Source organism: Propithecus coquereli, unplaced genomic scaffold (assembly GCF_000956105.1).
Source record: "Propithecus coquereli isolate 6110/MARCELLA unplaced genomic scaffold, Pcoq_1.0 Scaffold203, whole genome shotgun sequence".
Lineage (NCBI taxonomy): Eukaryota > Metazoa > Chordata > Mammalia > Primates > Indriidae > Propithecus > Propithecus coquereli.
The window spans coordinates 3,700,750-3,721,121 of NW_012145301.1; the positions used below are offsets into that span (position 1 = coordinate 3,700,750).

At 43.1% G+C, this 20,372-nt stretch overlaps 1 protein-coding gene across 1 annotated transcript; it reads left to right on the forward strand.

The window, feature by feature from the left end:
• Nucleotides 1-784: 784 nt before the first annotated feature.
• Nucleotides 785-7,029, forward strand: TRIML1 (tripartite motif family-like 1). The gene is made up of 6 exons (XM_012644005.1): nt 785-1,210; nt 1,436-1,531; nt 2,536-2,766; nt 3,794-3,816; nt 3,985-4,082; nt 6,479-7,029. The coding sequence occupies exons 1-6, from the start codon at nt 785-787 to the stop codon at nt 7,027-7,029; spliced, it is 1,425 nt and encodes a 474-aa protein (XP_012499459.1).
• Nucleotides 7,030-20,372: the final 13,343 nt, after the last annotated feature.

The following is a 20,372-nucleotide window of genomic DNA, read 5'->3' on the forward strand; positions in this document are numbered from 1 at the left end:
TAAACTAGAATTCTTTCCGTCCATTCTGTAGTATGATGGCCTCTGGAGGCAACTTCCAACAAAAGCATCGTTTTAGATGCTTCCAAGATGACACACGGGTGAGTACCACGGTCTGCAGGGCAGAGCAAGACATGTGACCTTGGCAATCCATTGTACATCTAAAGTGCAGGGATACTTCAATGGAATAGTTCTCACTTTTCTGGGATGAATGGAATTAGAGTACAGAGTACTTGATAAAGCAGCAGTTAGCTTAGGCTTTGGTCAAGCAGAGAAAAGGACCTAATGAGACAAGGAATATATACCATAGTCCTTTCGGTTCTCAGCTAGGCTCTGTTAGTGGAGTTTCCCGAAAGATTTGGGTATTTCCAATTAGAGATCATCATAATTTAAATCTCTGTACTGGTTTACACCAAATTACCCAAACCTCCAGCCAAAACCAATGTGTTTAAGTGGTTTCACAGTGCTATTTATATACAATAACCAACTCTCACAATGGTAACTCTATTAGCAGCAAGTGTCCTCAGTATCCTGCATGTGGCTTTCAGAGAGAGATTCAGTAAAAGTTTGGGGTTGATGATGAACCCAGTGGATAGGAGTTCCACATTAAGTCATAATTGGCTTTGTGTTGGAAGAGTGGACATCAGTTGGTGAAATCAGGCACAGAGGAGATAAGAGAGTTTCTTGTAATAACATCAGAACAACAGATAACCCACTTTTTAGTCAACACAGTAGAACCACAGGGAGGACTTTTCTAATCCCAGAATAGAAGTGTAACCCTGCCCCAATGTCCATCCTTGAGAAAATGTCTACAACAGATTTGATGGAGAGTCTCAGGGAAGAACTCACCTGTTTCATCTGCTTGGACTATTTCAACAGCCCAGTGACCACCGAGTGTGGGCACAGCTTTTGTCTGATGTGTCTCCTCAAGAGCTGGGAGGAACATAACACACCTTTATCTTGCCCTGAGTGCTGGAGGACCCTGGAGGGCCCGCACTTCCAGCCCAACGAGCGTCTGGGGAGGCTGGCTGGCATCGGCAGACAGCTCAGGTGCCAGGTGCTACAGAGTGAGGATGAGCAGAGTGTCTGTGGGAGAATGCCAGCGGCCACCAAAGCCTTCTCTAACGACGAGCAGAGCGGGAGTGCTTTCTCAGTCCAGAGTCACGGGGCGAACAGGGCACATCTCTCCAGCGAGGCTGAAGAGCACCACAAAGTAAGGCTGGCTGCTCCCTAGGAATCCCAGAGCACAAATCAGATTCCGTCACTTAACTTTCATAACGTTCTCTAGTGGTGACAGCCATCCCTGGCACCTCGCCACGGCCTTGTGTGGAGCCTGCTTTCTCCCTTCGCTTTTGAGTCCTGGTCAGCTTGTAGTTATTGGTCTTTGAGGCCCTTGGTGCTCTGCTCATTAGCCACAGAAAGTGTGTTTCTATTACAGGAGAAACTCCAGGGAATTCTAAATCTCCTGCATAAAAAGAAAAAGGAAGCTCAGATGATATTAACCCACGAGAGGGAGAGAGTGATACTGTGTAAGGTCAGTACCTGTCTTACTTTGGAATCTTGTGTATGATTCTATAGGGGGACTAACGGGATACTTAGTGAAATATCAGCGAAAAAAAAAAAAAAAGAAAGAAAGAGAGAGAGAGAGACAAATTTTTTCAGTTCCAGTTTTGCAGTATGCCGTATCCTTGCTTTGGGCTGCCTCCCTCTGCTTGTCCACCTGGGAATCTCAAGGCTCAGCTCAAATTCTCCCAGCTCCAGGCAGTCTTTGTTTTTTTCTTCCTTCTTTGTGCCCCTGGACAACTCTGTGGCTACCTCTATTATGGCTGTGATTATAATTATTTAAAATACAAGTTATACTCATAGATATGTAGGATGAAAATCAGTTTTAAAAAGGAATATCTCAAATGCTTTGGGGGAAAAAAGAGAATGCAAATTAAGAAGAATAAAGAGAAAGGGACTTAAAGGCAAAATAGTAGTTTGAATTGTACCTGAACAAATGCTCAAGGTTAGTCACAGATCTGGATTTGAGCTATGCAGCAGTCAAAGCAAAGAACTAAATGTTGAATTAGATATTAGAAGAAATCTGGGTATTTGATTCTCCCAATAGACTGTGAGTTCTTAAGTGGGAATGTTTATGATGTCTATTCCTATTCCTAGTGTGTGATCCAATGCCTACTTTCATTAAATAAATATTTGTTGAATAAATGAACACACATTTTTCATAATTTTTCTTCTTTATTTTGTTTTACTGATTACCTTCTGTCATATTTTTGTTTATTCTCGGTTTCTCCCACTAGACTGGCAGCCTCCTGGGAACAGAAATTTTGGTTTTGTTTACTATTGTATGTATAGCATACACACCTTTGAAAACATCAAACTCTCCACTGAGCCGGTCAAGGGAATATACGTGTTATGTGTCAGGTTTCAGGAATTGTCACAGTGGAACTCTAGGACTCGTAGGATTGAAAATCTACAGACATGGGTGTTGCTTTTACTAACTTGATTATCTTGGGGTGTGTGTGTGTGTGATGGCAGGAAGAGACAAAGACTTTTAAACAGGTCGTTGTGTCGGAATATATGAAAATGCACCAGTTCCTGAAGGAAGAGGAACAGCTGCAACTCCAGCTACTGGAAAAGGAAGAGAGAGAGAACGTGAGGAAACTGAGGAACAGTGAGATCCAGCTGACCCAGCAGATCCGGAGCCTAAACAAGATGATCGGACACATAGAGTCCACATGTCAGAACTCGATTTTAGAATCTTTGGAGGTGAGAATAAAATACTCCTTAGAGCACTGGGAAAATGAATGGGAAAAATTATGGTAACCCATAGGAAATGATTTCTTTTCCATTCATCTGGAAAACTAAGTTCTGGCCCCAAAGTAGCTTTCCCAAAGATTTGACATCCTTTATGTTAATAAAGCCTTAAGGAGGAGGAGGAAAAAACAGAAGAATACCCATCCCAAACACGCCAGAGGATGACTTCAGTTTCTTCTGTGCCCGCCTCTGTAACCACCGCTTTGTCAAACATTTTTTTAAGTTTATTAATGTGCTTTTGCTACATGCTGGGCACATTAAATGAAGCTTTACATAGACCTGATTAAGATAAGTATGATTATGATACGAACCAGAGGTGGCTGTCATGTCCTGAATGGGTTCATGCAACAATATTTAACCACGCAGACCTATGGTAGTGAGGTGACTGGCCTGTCAAACAGCCTTAGTGTGGAATCCAGTGTCCTGTGTCCCCAGTCTCTGTTCCTCACCATCTTGGCTGGTTTCTAGGCAGCTGCATTCTCTGGGACCTTCTTAAACGTAAGCCACAGGAGCCTACTTCAGCTTTAGGTCTGTTTCATGGGCTGGTTCCGTACCATGCTGCTGTTTGATTTAGTGCCTTCCAAACACACCGCTCCCACCTCCCACGGGCTTGGTGAGTCTCAGCTCTCCCCAGGCCCTTTCGTTTGTTTATCTCTGACGCTCCCCATCCCCCCAGCATTGGGTAATGAGACTGATAGTTTGGCTTCTTTATCAGCAATAGCGTCTCTGGACAAAGTGATGATGTGAGAAAAAGTAAAGGACAAAGTACTCTCTAGTCATTGTCCAGAGCTCATGTTCACCCAAACCCATCCCTAGAAGAATCTGGGGATGTATTCCTCTGTCATATTCACTCCCACTCAAGGAGTGCTTCATGGGAAGTGGCTTCTGTGAACTTTGCAAAGGCCTGTATCCGGAATGGATTCTGCTTTGCTAGCCATCAAAGTGCACAAATGCTAACCTTCTTTCTTTTATGCCCTAGGAGGTGAGAAGTGCACTGGAAAGGTAGGGTGTTTCTTTTGTGTTCAGCTGTGCGAGCTGCAGGGGTGTGAGTCGGGTGTGAGTGGGTCCGCCAGTGTCTGTGTCGTGGCTGGGGATGTGAGATGCACTCTCGCGTTGGAGCAGCCTGCGGTGTGTGTGGAAGACGGAGTGTGCGTCTCTGCTCTCTTGCAGGAATGAGCCCCTCCTGCTTCAATGTCCAGAGGCCACCACCACTGAGCTGAGTTTGTGCCGAGTCACCGGGATGAGGAAGATGCTAAGGAAATTCAGCAGTAAGTCAGCTCGACTGTCAAACCTCCAGGGATCCCAGAGCTAACTTCAGGATGTGTGAAGATGTATATGCCAGAGCTCTCTGGCAGTTTCTCCAACTAGAATATTCACCACCTGCTGCTAGGTGCTCAGCTAAGGTGTCCTGAGCCTGCAGGACACACCAGGGAAGGCTGGGGCCACAGACCAGCCCTGTGTTGGAGCAGAGAGAAGCGGTGAAACTTGGCTGATGTTTTATCTGGCTTTGTTTTCTGGCTAAGGAATCCTGTTCCTTCCTTTGTTTGTTTTTATTGTTCTGTTTTGTCCACTCCCAGTCCTTGCGCGTTTGCACACGCACATCCCTCTTGCAGAAGGTTCTGCATTTCTAGCTCTGTTCCTGTCGGGATAAATGCTGACTTACGTTCTAAAATCCCAGGGAGGGACCATTCAGAGAACTGTCCCTTTAGAATGCTCCAGATATTTAGACTGGCTAGCACCAAGAGGTCAGCATTAGTTCTCAGTTTTATCTTGTTGACAATGTGACCTTCAGAGGAAGGTCTAATGAGGTTCGGACTCAACAGATACTAATAAGTGCCTGGCTGGCTTGGTACTGGGCTATTAAGCTCTGGGCTTTCTTACAATGATAAATAAGACAGATGTTACCTTTGCTTTTGTAGAATTGTCAGTAAAATCAAGGAGAAAGACATTGATCATACAGATATTTAGTTATGGTTGGGATTTGGTCTACAAGTATGAAATTGTATGATAGTGCCTAATCTTTCTGAACAGTCAGTGAAAGTTGGAGGCCCCTTCTGTGAGCTCCTCTCTGGAGGGTGGGGGCACAGGCCTCCCACTGGTTCACAATGTGCTTCATCAGATGGTCACCAGTATAGCACTAAACTCATAAGAAGCTTCCTTTGAGCATGCATAACGAGAAATGCTGACTAGAAACTGCTATTCAAACACTCAGTAACTGTGTAATCTTGGTGAAGTTTCCTAACCTTTATGAACCTCAGTTTTCTTTTTTATAAAAATGGGAGAAAATTAATAATGCTTGCAATGATTAAATGAAATAACGTGTAGAAAAGGCTTGGCACATAAGGAAGAATTCAGCAAATGCTATAACCTCAGTCATTTATTTGGGTTGACGCTGCCAATATTTCATTCCCATCTAAAGTAAATAATCGGAGCCAACCGTGGCTAATATGAATGTAAGCAACAGAAGGTGGCGTCTCTGTGTGGATAAGTAGCTCTGAGCTCTAACACTGTCTAGTGAACAGAATGGCTTCCATTCCACTCTCAGAGATTCCCCTTTCCCCCCCAGGCAGGCTGATATCACTCTCCCCATGACTCTTCCCTCTTTCCCTTTAGAGATTCACTTCTTTTGTTTTATGGAACAGTGAAAGAAGTGCTTAGAGGCTGGGTGTGGTGGCACCTATAGTTCTGTCAGGTGTGGGGACCAGATGTCAGGTCCATGTTCCCTGGTTCTTGGTTCCCAGTACCGAAGAATGGTTACTGGTACCGAGTCGATGGAGCACATGAGCAGCCCAAGCAGATGCAAGCAGGCAAAGCTCCAGAGTTTCCTAAAGCGTAGTACTTTCCAGAGAAGGAATGAGTCAACCCCTGCGAGTGGAGACCCTGAGTTTAACAAGATTTCTCCCTTTAGGTGATCTCTTAATTCTATGCTAAGTGGGGAGTGGAATATTCATGATTTTTCTGGGAAAAAGGTGGAGAGTTTCTCTAATGGTGAATCCTTCTCTTCTCTATCCTTGTAAGGCAATTTCTGGGGGTTGCCATGGTATTTGTAAACTGTCATAGTGTAGGTAGGTGTGATTTTTACTATGTTAATGAGGGTAGGTCACTTGAGGATACTGTCACCTTACTTGTACGCATGCTCCAAAGACCCTCATTTGTGGCCTTGGTGGTATCTCCACTTTGTGGCTTTTCTGCCTCTTTCTGGTTAGTCGGTCCTTGAAGACCCCCTAACACATCATCTGTTCCTTCTTGGAAGCCCCCATTCTGGTCAATTTGTTCTTCCTAGTAGACAAAGTATCTCCTAACATCATCTATTTCTCAGTAGAAACCCCTAGACAAAGCATCTGTACCCCTTCCTGCATGTCTCTACCTGACAGTCCTAGCTACTCGGGAGGCTGAGGCAGGAGGATCCCTTGAGCCCAGGAGTTTGAGGTTGCAGTGAGCTATGATGATGCCACTGCACTCTAGCCTGGGTGACAGAGTGAGACTCTGTCTCAGAAAAAAAAAGTGCTTAGAGATTCTGTTCTAAACGAAACCATCCCCCGTCTTACTCACCTAAATTACATGGGAAACAAAAAGGACAAAATACTAAGAATTTAATTTAAATTTCACATATATAAGAGGTTTTTCAAAAACGCCAAAGGATTCTTCTTGTCTCTTCTTGCAGCGGAGATAACTCTGGATCCAGCCACGGCCAATGCCTATCTAGTCTTGTCTGAGGATCTGAAAAGCGTGAAATACGGAGGAATCAGACAGCAGTTACCTGACAACCCAGAAAGATTTGACCAGTCTGCAACTGTGCTGGGCGCTCAGACCTTCACCTGTGGGAGACACTACTGGGAGGTGGAGGTGGGAAACAAGACCGAGTGGGAAGTAGGCATCTGCAAGGACTCGGTGAGCAGGAAGGGGAATCTCCCAAAGCCACCCGGGGACCTCTTCTCACTCATAGGCTTAAAAATTGGAGATGATTATAGTCTTTGGGTCTCATCACCTTTAAAAGGCCAACATGTCAGAGAGCCTGTGCATAAGGTTGGTGTGTTCTTAGACTACGAATCTGGACACATAGCGTTCTACAACGTGACCGATGAGTCCCTCATCTACAGCTTCCCCTCAGCCTCTTTCCACGAGGCCCTCAGGCCCATCTTCTCCCCTTGCCTCCCAAACGAAGGGACGAACATAGATCCTCTAACCATCTGCTCGCTGAAAAGCCACGTCTGAGGGACCTGCCCCTGAGCCTTCCCTGAGGATGATATCTAAGACTAACAGCTATTAATGAAGATGACTAATGCAGTGACAGGATTAACATCAGGTGATCTGAAACACCCCCCACCCCAAAGAATTGCTGTATACTTGAGCCCTCAGTGAACAGCCAAATTAGACGATCAACTTCAACACCAATAGAAGAGAGCTGATCATGTCCCGTGTCTTTAACTAAATTCTTTATCTAGACTCCCCCATGTACCTGTAGGTCACTCAAACTATAGAGGTAGAACTAGCCCCTCTTGTGCTGAATCCCACTGTCATAGGCCAGTTTTATAAATATATGTCACTTTTGCAAGCGTGTGTATTTATTTGACTCTTAAAAACAGTTCTGTTCGAATGTGTCTTTGGCCTACAGGCGGGGTTCTGCGTGCTGAGTGATTCCAGTCCCTTGGGGGGCTGAAGCCTGGGTTAATCTTTCCGGGGTGGGTAAGAGGGACTCAGGGCCCAGCCTTCTCTGAAAAGTCACTTTTCTTCCCATCCCATGAGGCCTGGAGTATTTGTACTCAGAAAGGCTTGTGTGTTCAGAATGTCACAAATATTTGTGTGACTATCATCATGTCCTTCATGTTACCATAATCACAAGAGGCTGGAACCTTCTGTTAATATGTTAAAAGATGACAGAACAAAATTTCTATTCTATAAACGTATTATGGCAATGGATGCTAAGTGACTTTATTGTGTTTGATGTAGGTTATTTTCTGTGCTTTTGCTATTTGCTATGTGCAGAAGGCTTTCAATCCCTGGAAGACCAAAGAGCCTACTGTCCTATCTCAGAATGCCAGGGGTCATGGGGAAGGGGTTGCCGTCTGAGCGGAGCTCTTTTGGCTGGTCTCAGAACACCTCCTGGTGCAGGTCTGCATGTTTTCCATTCTTAGTGGTCTGTTCCTGTAGGTTGGTGTTTGTTTTGTTTTTGTGTTTGTTTGAGACAGAGTCTCACTCTGTCTACACAGGTAGAGTGCAGTGGCATCAGCCTAGCTCACAGCAACCACAAACTCCTGGGCTCAAGCGATCCTCCTGCTTCAGCCTCCTGGAGTAGCTGGGCCTACAGGCGCACACCACCATGCCCCGCTAATTTTTCTATTTTTAGTAGAGATGGGGTCTCGCTCTCGCTCAGGCTGGTCTCTTAACTCCTGACCTCAAGTGATGCTCCCATCTCAGCCTCCCAGAGTGATAGGATTACAGGGCCTGTTTTTGTTTTTTAAATGGAATTCTACCTTGCTCACTTTGCAGAACATCACCAATCACAGAGGGTAACCCTGTACCTTCTCTCACTTCTCAGATAAGTCGTTGCCCTAAGGCAGACAAGAATTTAACCACCACATGTGACTGCATAATTGCTGAGATTTTTATCACAGATCTTTGTCTGCAAATTGGAGACTAGGTTGGAAAAAAATTGATAATTCAACTTGTTAATCAACACACAAGGCCATAAAAGGAGGTCACTGAAGTAACTGAGTTTATTTTAGAGTTCATGTTCATCTTTCTCTTTGATCTAAATCTTTCTCTTTCAACCTTATACTTTTCAATCTTGTACCATCAAAGGAGGGGAGCAGATATGAGCTAGTCTTAGGATCTAGAAAATGTTCTCTTCTGTTTTTTGTTGTCATCATTTGCATTTTCACCCTGACATCACAGAAAATTAGGGTCAGAGATGTGTAAAGGAGAAGAACCTCACACATCCTCTTTAGTGATTTGTGTCTTTCTTTGTTTCCCATTTGTTATTTTCTCAGATAGACTTTATTTCTTGATTTCTCCACCTCAGAAGCTAAGGAGTCATAGAACAAACACCAAACATTTGGAATACGTCTTTTCCAATTACCAAAAATTCCGAATTTTGGGGCGATAAATGAACATAAAGGTAATACATTTTAATGTAGTGTGTGTTACATTTAATTGCAGTATAATCCAGGTGATAGATCCCCTCTTTTTTCTTCTTTATCCCAACTGGGTTGATATTGTCAAGGAAACTAGCCTATTTTTTTCTCTGGCAAAATCATCCTGAGTGTATCTTTGCTGCACCATTGTTTACACCAAGACTGCCAGTGATTTGGTGTGTGGGAAGGTGGAATCTACAGTATTCTGACTCTTTTGAGTTTGCATAAACAACCATGAAACAGTTGCAAGAAAATTTACCCTCAAGTGTCCCCCACTCCTGCCCCCACTCCTCAAGCTGTTCCCTCATCTTCCCCTTTAAATTTCTCTCCAAATCCCTGTCTTCCACTCTTTCTTGAGTGGACAATTTCCCCAGGAGACAGCAGTTCACAAGCAGCCTCTTGTTCAGTGGACATGATCAAAATGGAATCTGGAATCATAGCCATTTTCTTCTCTACCTCTCCAGAATTAGCTAGAAGAAAAGGGACATGTCTAGTCCTGAGGTTAGAGGATATTAAGAGTGATACTCCACATCAGCTTGCAGTTTGACTACTTTGCTTTTTGATTTTCTTTGTCCTAGAATACCTTAAAAATAAAATATTATACATCTCTTGCTCTGAAACCTGATTTACCAATACAACTTCACAACTCTTCAACAAGATATTTGAGTACTCTTCAAATTATTCCCTCCTCCCCGACAAAGATGTAACTTAAACCTATTATGCTTAGAGAGTATCACCTTATCTGACTTTAGATTACTTTACAAGGCCCTTTTACCCTAATTTAACTCAGGAATGTGCCCAATCCACCCTTCCGTATTCTTGGATTTTTCCCTGGTGGGCACGGTGAAGAAATAAAAACAGAATAATAGGTCACAGTAGGAAAATGGAAGAACACTGAAATGTGCAAATGATAAAATAAAAATTGTGTGTAATCTTACTACATGGAGATAACCAATGCTTGTATTTTGATGTGTCATCTTTCTAGTCTTTTGTACGTATATTTTAAGCAAGATGAAAATTGATATTACCTTAATATTAAAGTAAACTTCCTTCATATCATTACATATCTCTTGAAACTATGAGTTTTTTCATCCCTAAATGCATAAGCATGGCTTCCAAGAATTAGTGCATTTTGTTAAATTACATTTATCATATCCAAAGGTTTACATTATAAATGATACCATGATATTATCTAACAAACAGTCCATGTGAAAATTTCTCACTTGTCCTTGTAATGTTCTTTATAGCTGTTTTTTTTTTCCTTTGCATTCCAGTATCCCGGAATAATATAGGAGCATGCATTGAGTTTAATCATCTTAGAGAATAAAATATGATTTTTAATGTGAGTAATATTTCATTATATGACTGTCCTTAATTTATTTAATCATCCCCCTACTATGGAACATTTAGATTTTCTCTTTATAACTACTATAAATGACCCTGTGATGAACACAAGTGTGCATAAACCTTTGGGAGTATCTCTAATTATTTCCCAAGTTTATCCCTTATAGGCAGGAAAGCTCCCGGTGGATCCTGTCCCATGTGCTGTGGTCGCACATTCCCCAATAAAAGTTCTACGTGCCCTGCAAGTAGTCCCAAAGGTTCTACTTACTCACATCCACACCGAAGGGGCAGGCACACTAGCTTTGAAACAAGAGAAAGAACATGTTTTCCCCTGCCGTAGGGTCTTGACAGAAGCATTGCACTTATTTTCCAAAAAAGCTACACTGAGAGGAATTGGAATAGTGCTTGAGCTTTGAAATGAGACAATCCTTGGTTTAGATGTTTGACTTCATCACAAAGCAACTGTTTTAATTTTCACAAGTCATTTCAACTCTCAGGGACAATTATGTGAAAACTCGTAAAATCAGTTAATGCGTGGAGCATGATGACTTTTTGTTAGGTCTCCTCTCCCCCCTTTGAAAACTCCATTTTTTAACCTTAGAAAGGACACAGAAAAGCCACAGGGTGCTGTGTGGACTGTGGAAGACATAGACCCCAAAATCTTTGAAATATTTCCCAGCTAGGTGTTACTATTTTAGGGAGAGAAGCGTTAACACAAAATTCAGTTGGAGAAAAAGAAAACCTCTATGGATTATTTTATTTTTCATGAAAGTCCTTCTGAACTTCATGCTTGAGAGCATCCCATTACGCAACTTAAAAACCATCGACTAATATAATACGTACTAAATAAATAAAAATAAAAAATATTTTAAGGAAGTCATCCTGTTTTCATTCCTTCAGTCCTGGCAATCTCACTCCTTTGCCCTGGGCTCCTAGGACACCATATGAACTTTGCTAATCATTCACTCTTCCTGCGCTTAAAGTACCGCAGGCAAAGGAATGGGGCTAATGCAGCCTTCTGCAATCACTGTACTCAGTCAACGGTGCTCACGATGATTCAAGGTGTCCTGCGACGCTGATCCTGTCAGCTGTTGGGTGGGCTTGGGGTGATCACCACCAGATGCAAACACTCCTGCCTGCCTGAGGAAAAGCATATTAGATGCATGTCATGGCGTGAAAAAGGCTGGAAAGCACCGCATCCTCCCCCCATATATATGCATGACAGGGAGAGAGGTCACTCACGGTTGCCTGGGATGCCCTGTTACAGCTTCCTTATTGACAGCGAGCAAAATGGAAAAAGATTTTGTGAGGCTAGGAGCTTGTACAAATGAGCAGTGTCTTCTTTGCAAAAAGATAATAAAAAATTGCAAATTATAAAATTAGGTCCAGGATATCAGAAGGTCTCAAAGGAAATGAGGGGCCTGCAATTTAAGTTTCACTAGCTCCGCAGGACATTTGTTCCAGGGTTAGCCTGAGGCGAAGAAGTGCAAAGGCAGTGAAGCGGGACCTCCTGGGTTCAAACCCTGGTCCCGCTCCCTACTGCCTGTGCTGCACTATCTCCCTGTGCCCCAGTTCCCTCATCAGGAAAATGTGTTGAAAATGATATCAGCCTCGTAGTATTGTTGTGTGTATCAAATGGCACAACACCTGCACCTAGAACATCGCTCGATTCAAGGTATCGTTACCCAATCATTGTTAACTCTTACTAGTTCCTTACTAAGCTTTGACATCTACACCAGCCAGACTCTGCATTATTGGACCCTGCCTTCTGTGTCTCTGTATCTCACAGTTTTGACCAAGAACTTACGTCTGAGGTCAGAATATTGCCTTCTACTGCTCTCATTCCTGCCCTGATGGTCCTGGTCCTATCCTTAATAGAAACTCTTATCTCTGTAGGGTCCCCTTGTCCCCTGACTTCCTTTCTGTGTCCTCACTGAAAATCACAGAGTGCCGTGACCGCTCTGTGACCCAGCCAGGTGCAGGTTTGTCCCAACAGGCTTGAACCCAAACCAGGACCTTGAACATTCCCAGGCACTAATAAAGGTGTCTAGGTTGTTGCCCAAAACACTGAAAGAAAGTGGCCCTGGCCCTGAGCCAAATTCCTTAAACCCTCATAAAAACTCCATTCCCTGACCCAGGCTGTGAACATTCTTAGATAGAACACCTTTTCTCTCGCTATCTGTCTTACGGACTGCTGCAACACCTCTTCCCCTAACAGATGCTTTGCACTCATCACCCTGGCATCTAGTGCTTCTTCCTTTGGAATCCCAACAGGCCCCATCTCGGGACAATTTGAAGCACTCCCTTCTGGGAACTCCCCTGCCACTACTTCTGGGGCACCTCCCATGTTTGGTGGGACAAAACAGCTTCAAAACCTATTTCCTGAAATCTGGTCCTTCCGTGTTCCTAATTCTAACTCTCACTCTGTTAGGAAGTCTTCCTAAACATTCTTCGGCATTTCAAATAGTGCCTTTTATTTGACCCATTGATTCTTTTCCTTCTGGTTCAAATAGTAAAGTCTTCTGAATTATAGAAGTCACATTCAGAGCTGGTATTTTTTTTTTGCGGGGTTGTGTTTTTAACAGTGATGGTAGGTTCACCAGTCTTCGTTCAAAGAGAAATAACTCCTCCACCAGTTTTGTTTGGTTCTATTTTGGTGGGGGATATCCTCTCTTTACAGACCAGCGGGGTGCCCTACCCTCCATCCAGATGGGAAATGAATGTCCGGCGTGCTCTGAGGAGACGGATCATCCGTTGGGTGATGGGTGTGCGTGTGTGCGTGTGTGAGCACGTGAGGTGAAGGAGGCATGGTGTAGGGTCAGTCCTTGCAGGGTTCAGATTGTTTCCAGAGCTGGTTTTCCTCCACTCCACTTCTTGTTTCTTCAAATTGCACCCCTCCCCTTCAAGTTGTCACTCTCGTTTCCCCCAATCCTCTGTGTCTTCCAGTTATCCGGTCTCTCAGAAATGAAATACTGGTTCTGGAAGCCTGCTTGAAAGGAGACCCACGAGGGTTTCTTGGCCCCGGGTTGGAGATGAGAGGTACCGCGGAAGACAGGCAGAGAAGGACCAGACTGCTGCTTGGTGCGTCCATCCCTCACGCATCTGTTTTTCTGTAGAAGCCAGGGGACCCTCTTGAGACGATTCTGGAGGGATTCACGCTGCTTTTACACACATCCATCTGTGTTATTTTCTAACTAGCCCTTTTCTATTAATGGGCATCATTCAAAGGCCAGTTTTAAGCAACATAAATACTGAGAACAACACTATACTAAATACAGTATCGTAAGTTTTGTTTTTAAAGTCTAAATCTTTTGTTATTGTTTGAACTCTGGGCACTAACGCTAATAATGTAAGATTTCTTCTTTCTTCCTTTGACATTGATCTAAGAAAGCATTTAAAATTTTGTTAGGCATTTTAAAGGGTAATTGTTAAATGTGTTGTCTCCTTTCAGGTGCCGGGAATGTTCTGTTCTTATCTGGTGCTGGTTTCACCTTGTGTTTGGTTTGTGAAAATGTATTGAGCTGGAAATTTATATATTCAATTTCTGTATGTAAATCGTATCTTGGTAAAAACTTTCAAAAATGTGGCTGACTTTTGCTGCAGGTTAGGTCCCCGTGAAGCAGAAGAGGAAGCTGACTCTGAGGCAGTTTGGCGTGCAGGCCATTCTCTTTTAGGAAATGCCCTCAGGACCAAGATCTTTTTAAAATTGGGGAAGGAAGGAAGATTGTGCAGAGGGATAAGTCTAGCTGCAATGCAGGCCCCATGACACAGGCCCTCTGCACACACAAGGACGCTCTGGAGCTAAATTGACCTGCAGACTAGCCTTGGCTGGAGTTGGACTGAGAAAGCCCTGCCTTTAGGCCCTGACTGCATGTGGTCACCCTCAGGCAAGGTGGCTCCCCTCCTCTGAGACAGTTCCTGAAGCAGCTGATAGCTCCATCTATCTGTATAGGGCACTCCCAGCTCAAGAGGCAACCTAGTTCTTTTTTGCTGGGGGGATTTGGGAGATGCATCAATGTGTCCACCCTAATTCTGGAGACTCAGATTTTAGGAAGGAAGGGGTAGAACTCTCTGTTGGCCTTTCATTTTAAAACTTCATATTATTTAATTTTTAAAAATACACGTGAGGCCGGGTGTGATGGCTATAGTCTATAATCCCAGCACTTTGGAAGGCCGAGGCAGGAGGATTGCTTGAGGCCAGGAGTTCGAGACCAGGCTGAGCAACATAATGAGACCCCCGTTTCAACAAAAAATAGAAATATTAACCAGGCATGGTGGCACATGCCTGTAATCCCAGCTACTTAGAAGGCTGGGCCAGGAGGGTCACTTGAGCCCGGGAGTTTGAGGTTGCAGTGAGCTATGATGACGCCACTACGCTCTAGCTGGGGCAACAGAGCAAGACCCTGTCTCAAAAAAAAAAAAAAAAAAAAAATCCATGTGGGTGTGTTCCTTTAATTTAATAAATCAGAGTTTGACATGTCCACACACCAGCATCATTATAGCTCATAATTCTTCTCGTGCACATAGAAGTTTAAATTGGGGCTTGGCATCTGGAATTGATACAGAAGTGTTTACATATACGTAGCTTTATTTCCATGCTATGTCTTCCACACAATCCCCTATCCCTGCATCTCCTCTTTGTCTTACTTTAGCAGTTGACTTACTTTCTATTTTTTACTTTGATTAACTTCTATCTATGAATTTTCATCTTCTTTTGGATGTTAACTTTTGTTTACTGGATGAACTTACTGTTCTTCATTGCATGCTTTCGATCAGTTTGATCAAATTCATTCTTCACATGGTTACCCTCTACCAGGTACGGGAATTCAGAATGAAAATAAGTTTGAATGGGAGGGAGAAGTTCGCAAGGTATGGCGGCTATGAGAATGCACCTCGAACAGCTTCTGTTACTGAGAGTGCAATTGTCCAGGCGCCCGGCTGCTGCACTTTGAAATCCATCATGGTGTCTGTGCACGGGCCATGCCTCCTACAGACTTCTGCTGAGTTTGACCACAAGTGGCAGGGACAATAATGCCTATCCAATCCTGGGATATACGGGACTCCTCTGATGGCTGACTTTGGCTGCGAATCCTTGACAGCTTTGCTGAAGCAGTCGTCCAAGCTTCCATGCGAACTTGTCTTGCTTTCCCCTTCACTTGGGTGCAGCCATAGCCAGCTCCTTCCTTATTCCCTACGAGTAGTGGTGTGCTGGAGCCAGCTGGACTGGTACTGGCTCAAGAGGGTTGTGCGCATCTCTTTTCAATGTGGGGTCTAGTGACACCGTGTTGAGAGCACGAAATACGCTCAGTTGGGAGTAGTTGCCCCCATCAGTCAGCAGACATTACAAATCAGGGCTTTTCCCAGTTAGACTCCTGGTTGTTAAACAACTATTAGCACACCACTGTCTTAATCAGCATTTCACTCGTATAGTTCCTGTACATTTAATCTTGTTTGGTGTCTGCTTCTTGGAGGCCTCAGATGAACACAAAAGGGGAGAAAAGATGAAATCTGTTTTGGACATGTTGATACGGTGGATAAAAATCTTAAGACCCATCAAGATCATCAAAATATCAGCAGATAAACAGAAATTTTTCAAAAAAAAATCATCAAAATAAAATTACTTTCTCCAGTGGGAAAATTATCATCAGCCAAGGGTAAGTTATTGCCCTCAGGAACTGAAGTTTAGGATATTGACTTTTTAGGAGAAATAACCCCTAAGATTGAGGTAGCACATATTTTCTGGCTTTGTGTCCCCTAAAACTTTACAAATTGGACCTTGCTTTTAAGATCCTGGTCTATGAATTCTTCACTGGGACTGGAATGATTTTTTTCCTTAAACTGTATTTCTCGCTTTCCTCGCTTCATTTATCATCATAGGCCAACCCCAATTTCCCCTCTATTTCTACATTTTCACAACCTCTTTGCTGCTCTTGAACATCTCCAGGATCTTTTTTTTAAAAAATCTAACCCATGACAAGGCAATTCATAAAATTTGCCTTCCGTTTCTCTCAAATATTTCACCATTAAAAAAAATATATATCCCCCAAGTCTTTCTCCAAATGCTTCTGGCCCAAGGCAAATCTTTCTTACTTCCTGCAACCTGGAGGGCACCAGTAACTCATCACGTTGCAAGGCTTGGCTTTTACGCAGTAAAGACTTTACTCCCTCTGCAATAGCTCTGGTTTTACTTCCACACCAGGGGGTCCTGGGCATTTCTGACTTGGTCTCCTTTCCCCTGGGCCTTTCCCTCCAATGCTGTGACTCACGGACTAATTCTAACCAGCGCGCGTGTGTGTGTGTGTGTGTGTGTGTGTGTGTGTAGATTTTGGTTATATACAGGTTTTTAAAAATTGTATTGGTTGCTAAAATTTTTTAATTAGGAAATTAATCTAAAAATTGAGATTTCTAGCTTCTTTTGACAAACCGATTTATATGGAAATATTGGGCCCTCATTTATACATGACAAAAATCAGCTAGGGTCCTTCAGCAAGGTACAGGATCTTCCCATGTGCTGCACCTTCTCCCCCAGCTAATGGAACGCATTTTTATTAACTCCTGGATCCTCGAGAGTATTTGGGTACACGATCTCTCCTCCAGCCTCTGAGCTAACAGGAAAACTTACTGGAGTGGCTGCATCTTATCTCCTTGCATTTCTTGAGGTGCGTATTACAGACTCTTCAGTCACCTCCACTTGACACTGAGAATGAAAGCTCCCTCCAGTTCTCGAAAAATAAATTAAAGGAGCCTACATTATCCCTTATGTGACATTGAAAAGACAGCCCAAACATGTTTGAAAACATCTATGCATTTAAATTTATTCTCCATCGGATAGTATATACAAATACAGATACATATACTCCCTCTCTATGCCATATTCCAAGCTCAGAAGACCATTTTAGGTTCCTTCTAACGACTAATGACAACCTCCTTTGGTATTATTTGGCTTTACCTGTAGAACAGAACATACACTATGCATACAAAGGGAAGGATAATAAAAATAAAATTTGCCTGAGCCAATAAAGGCTTTGTGCTTTTGTGGCAGTGCAACAATGTGTAACTATTGGGCTGTTCTTCCCACCTCTTTGCAATGGGCTTTCCATGTATGTCAGTAGGGAGGAGGCTTTGCTGTGACTCAGATTGTGAAGGCTATTAATTGATGTGGGTTAAAGTGCTTTAAATTATATACTTCGTAAGCTAATTTAGAGTGAAAATAGATGCAGTGAAATTTGGTTATAAATGCCACCTTTATGGCCCAAATTTGTCTGCCCTTCGGGATTCATCTTCTGTGCATACATATGTATGTCCAGTTGGTACATGCGTAGCTGTAAATAGCAAGCTTCCCATGCAACAAAGAACCCCATCAAGCCAGGGATGTCTCTTGACTCTAGTACTGACATTTAAATTGTTTTCTGCTGTCATTTGCAGGACAGTTCCTCTGAGGAAAGAAATGTGTTGAAATGCAACGATAATAGTGATAATAATGATGAAAGCAAATGCTTATGGCGCTCACTCTGTGCTTGGGACTGTTCTGAATGCTTAAACGTGTTAATTCACTTTATCCTCACAGCAGCCTAGAGAGTTACTGTTATTATCTTCAGTTTCTAGGTGAGCAGATGAAGCACAGAGAGGTTGAGAAAGTTGCCCATGTGCACAGAGCTAACAGCAGAGACAGGATTTGGACCCAGGTGGTCTGGCTCCAAGTCTGTGATTTTTAATCATCATTGTAGTTGCGGCATCAATCATATCTGTCATGTACTGAATGTACAAAGCTGCTCTTATTAACTATGCAGGCGTTGGACGAATGGTTTTTATTTTTTTCTTATTAGCTACCTTAGGAAGAAGCTGAGAATAGGTCTTTTTTAAAAGAGCAAGCAGCAAGTATTGGTACTGCTGTTAGTATTCTGCCTCTAGAAATCAGACTCTGTTTTGTGTTCCTCTTCTCACCTCCACTGCCTTTATCTTTCACTTCATGGACCATATCTTGATTCTCTGTTTGAATTCATATCCTTATCTTTTCCCCAGAAGCTTGGCCCTCTGGGGACTGTCCCCCTGGCTTCCTGCCACGATGGCTCACGGCTACAGCTTGGTGCTCAGGTGAGCAGCCCACTGAGACACACTGAGCTGCCGTGTATGACATCGAGGCAAGAATACCTGTGACTTGAAGTATTATCTATGCGTGTGTACTTTTTCTCTAATAAGATTACAATCTCTTACACAATGTATCCCAGATGGACAATAATTTCTCACATTTATTAAACATCTCTTGTAGGCGAGGCACTGTGCCTCCTACTTACACTACTCTTAGAAAGGTCAAAGAAGCTGCCCAATGCCACACACTTGCCAAGTGGAAGAGTTGGATACCCACCCAGTTCTACTAACACCAGAGTCTATTTTTTACCTACTGGGCTGTACTATTCTTCAATAGAAAGTAGTTAGCTGAAGGAGCCAGTTTGTTTGATTGAACATCTGAGTTTGAGGGAAACTGTTGTCTGTGAACGAGGAGAGGACAGTTAATCCCTTGGCTTTTAGGGACAGAGAATCAGCTCAGCTGACAGGTTGGGGGGAAGGAGGGATTTTAATGGCAATCGTCATATACATGCTATGTAATAGCTGAAGCTATTAGGCAGCATTTCTTTATTCCGGGAAAGAATGAAGATCCAGAAGAACATAGGGTCAAGTATGGGGCCCTGGAAGAATCCTCAGTTCCGTGTTGCTTTCAGGGAATTGAGGCGGCCGCGGCACCCAGGCACGCGGAAGGACACCCAGTAAACCATGACGGTGGTCACTGGAACACGGGCAACTGCGGTGCTGTTTCAGTGGCATCAAATTCATTCAGAATCATTTCTACGAGAAAAAAAATCACAGGGGGGAAGGAATAAGATGTTACAATACACCCAATTTTTTCTTTTCCTTCCTATGTTTGAATTTTCTTCCTCTCTTTCTTCATTTTGCATTTGGTTGACCAGCACAGGTTAAAAAGAATTCATTTCCTTTTCTGGGCCCAAAAGGTAGGATCTTAAAAGGGCAGCAAAAGTTAGTCATAAAACAGAGGCTCAGTATAGTAAAATCTCACATTTTTGGTTATTAAGTAACCAGAGGGTACCACTCGTATTTCAAACTAAACGTCAGCACTCTGGATCCTGAAATAACCAATCGTTTTCTCAAGATGGCTGAGGATGTGCCGATGGCCAGGTGGGGACGTTCGTCAGACGTTCCTGACAACCTGGCATAACGGGACAGAGTGTCAGCGTCATGAGTGGCAGACATGAACCTTTAGAATATTAATAAAAGGTGATGGATCCTGATTCCTGATTAGGAATTGGGCATGATGAGAAATCAATCATTATAAAGAACAATTCCAATATTTTATAATACATGTTGTACATGTTTACCATTTTAGCACCCTTTAAAAGGCTTCTTTTAGAAAAGACTCAAGATTACTTTTGCCTTTTTCTTCTGTTCAGGTCTACACAGGAACAGCCTTGAGGCCTGCTACTCCCACACCTTAGCAGAGAGAAAAAACCACTGTCTGAGAAAGTTTGTAGTTAAGAAACTTACTATTAAATGACTGGAAACAAGGGAAAGGAAAACAATTTTGTCAATTTGGGCCAATGCTGACCAGTTAATTGTTTTGCATGCTAATTGAGATTAAATGAGAAGAAAAAAAAATCAATGAGCTGAAAAGTCATCTTATTTAATCTGAGAAACCTATTACAAAAAGTTTGAGAACAACTCTTTTCAACAGAAGTAATGAAGCTTCATTAAGTTAACAAATGCTAATTTCAAGTTGGTGATCTCAGGGGCTAGGCTGTTCTAACCGTAGGGTAAAGGACTGGCGCCTTATCAAAGATAACCCAAAATATTAAATAACAGAGAATTTTATCTTTCTCTCGTGTAATGACGCTGGTGCGTAAGTGTTCTCTGCCCCACAGAGTCAGGCAGGAAGCAGGGCGAGCAGAGCGCCTCTGCCACCCTCAGCGCACGGTTCCAAAGTCAGCTTCGGTCATGACCATTTCACGCTCCTGGGCGTGAGAGGGCTGAGGAAGAGTGGAAGCCCAGAGCAGGAGGTTTTTCTTTAAC

Excerpts from the sequence above, each read along its gene's own strand:
- TRIML1 (XM_012644005.1), top strand. The coding sequence starts at position 785 with ATGTCCATCCTTGAGAAAATGTCTACAACAGATTTGATGGAGAGTCTC. Across the intron at positions 3,817-3,984 it reads GTGAGAAGTGCACTGGAAAG|GAATGAGCCCCTCCTGCTTC; the intron begins GTAGGGTGTTTC and ends GCTCTCTTGCAG. Across the intron at positions 4,083-6,478 it reads GATGCTAAGGAAATTCAGCA|CGGAGATAACTCTGGATCCA; the intron begins GTAAGTCAGCTC and ends CTCTTCTTGCAG.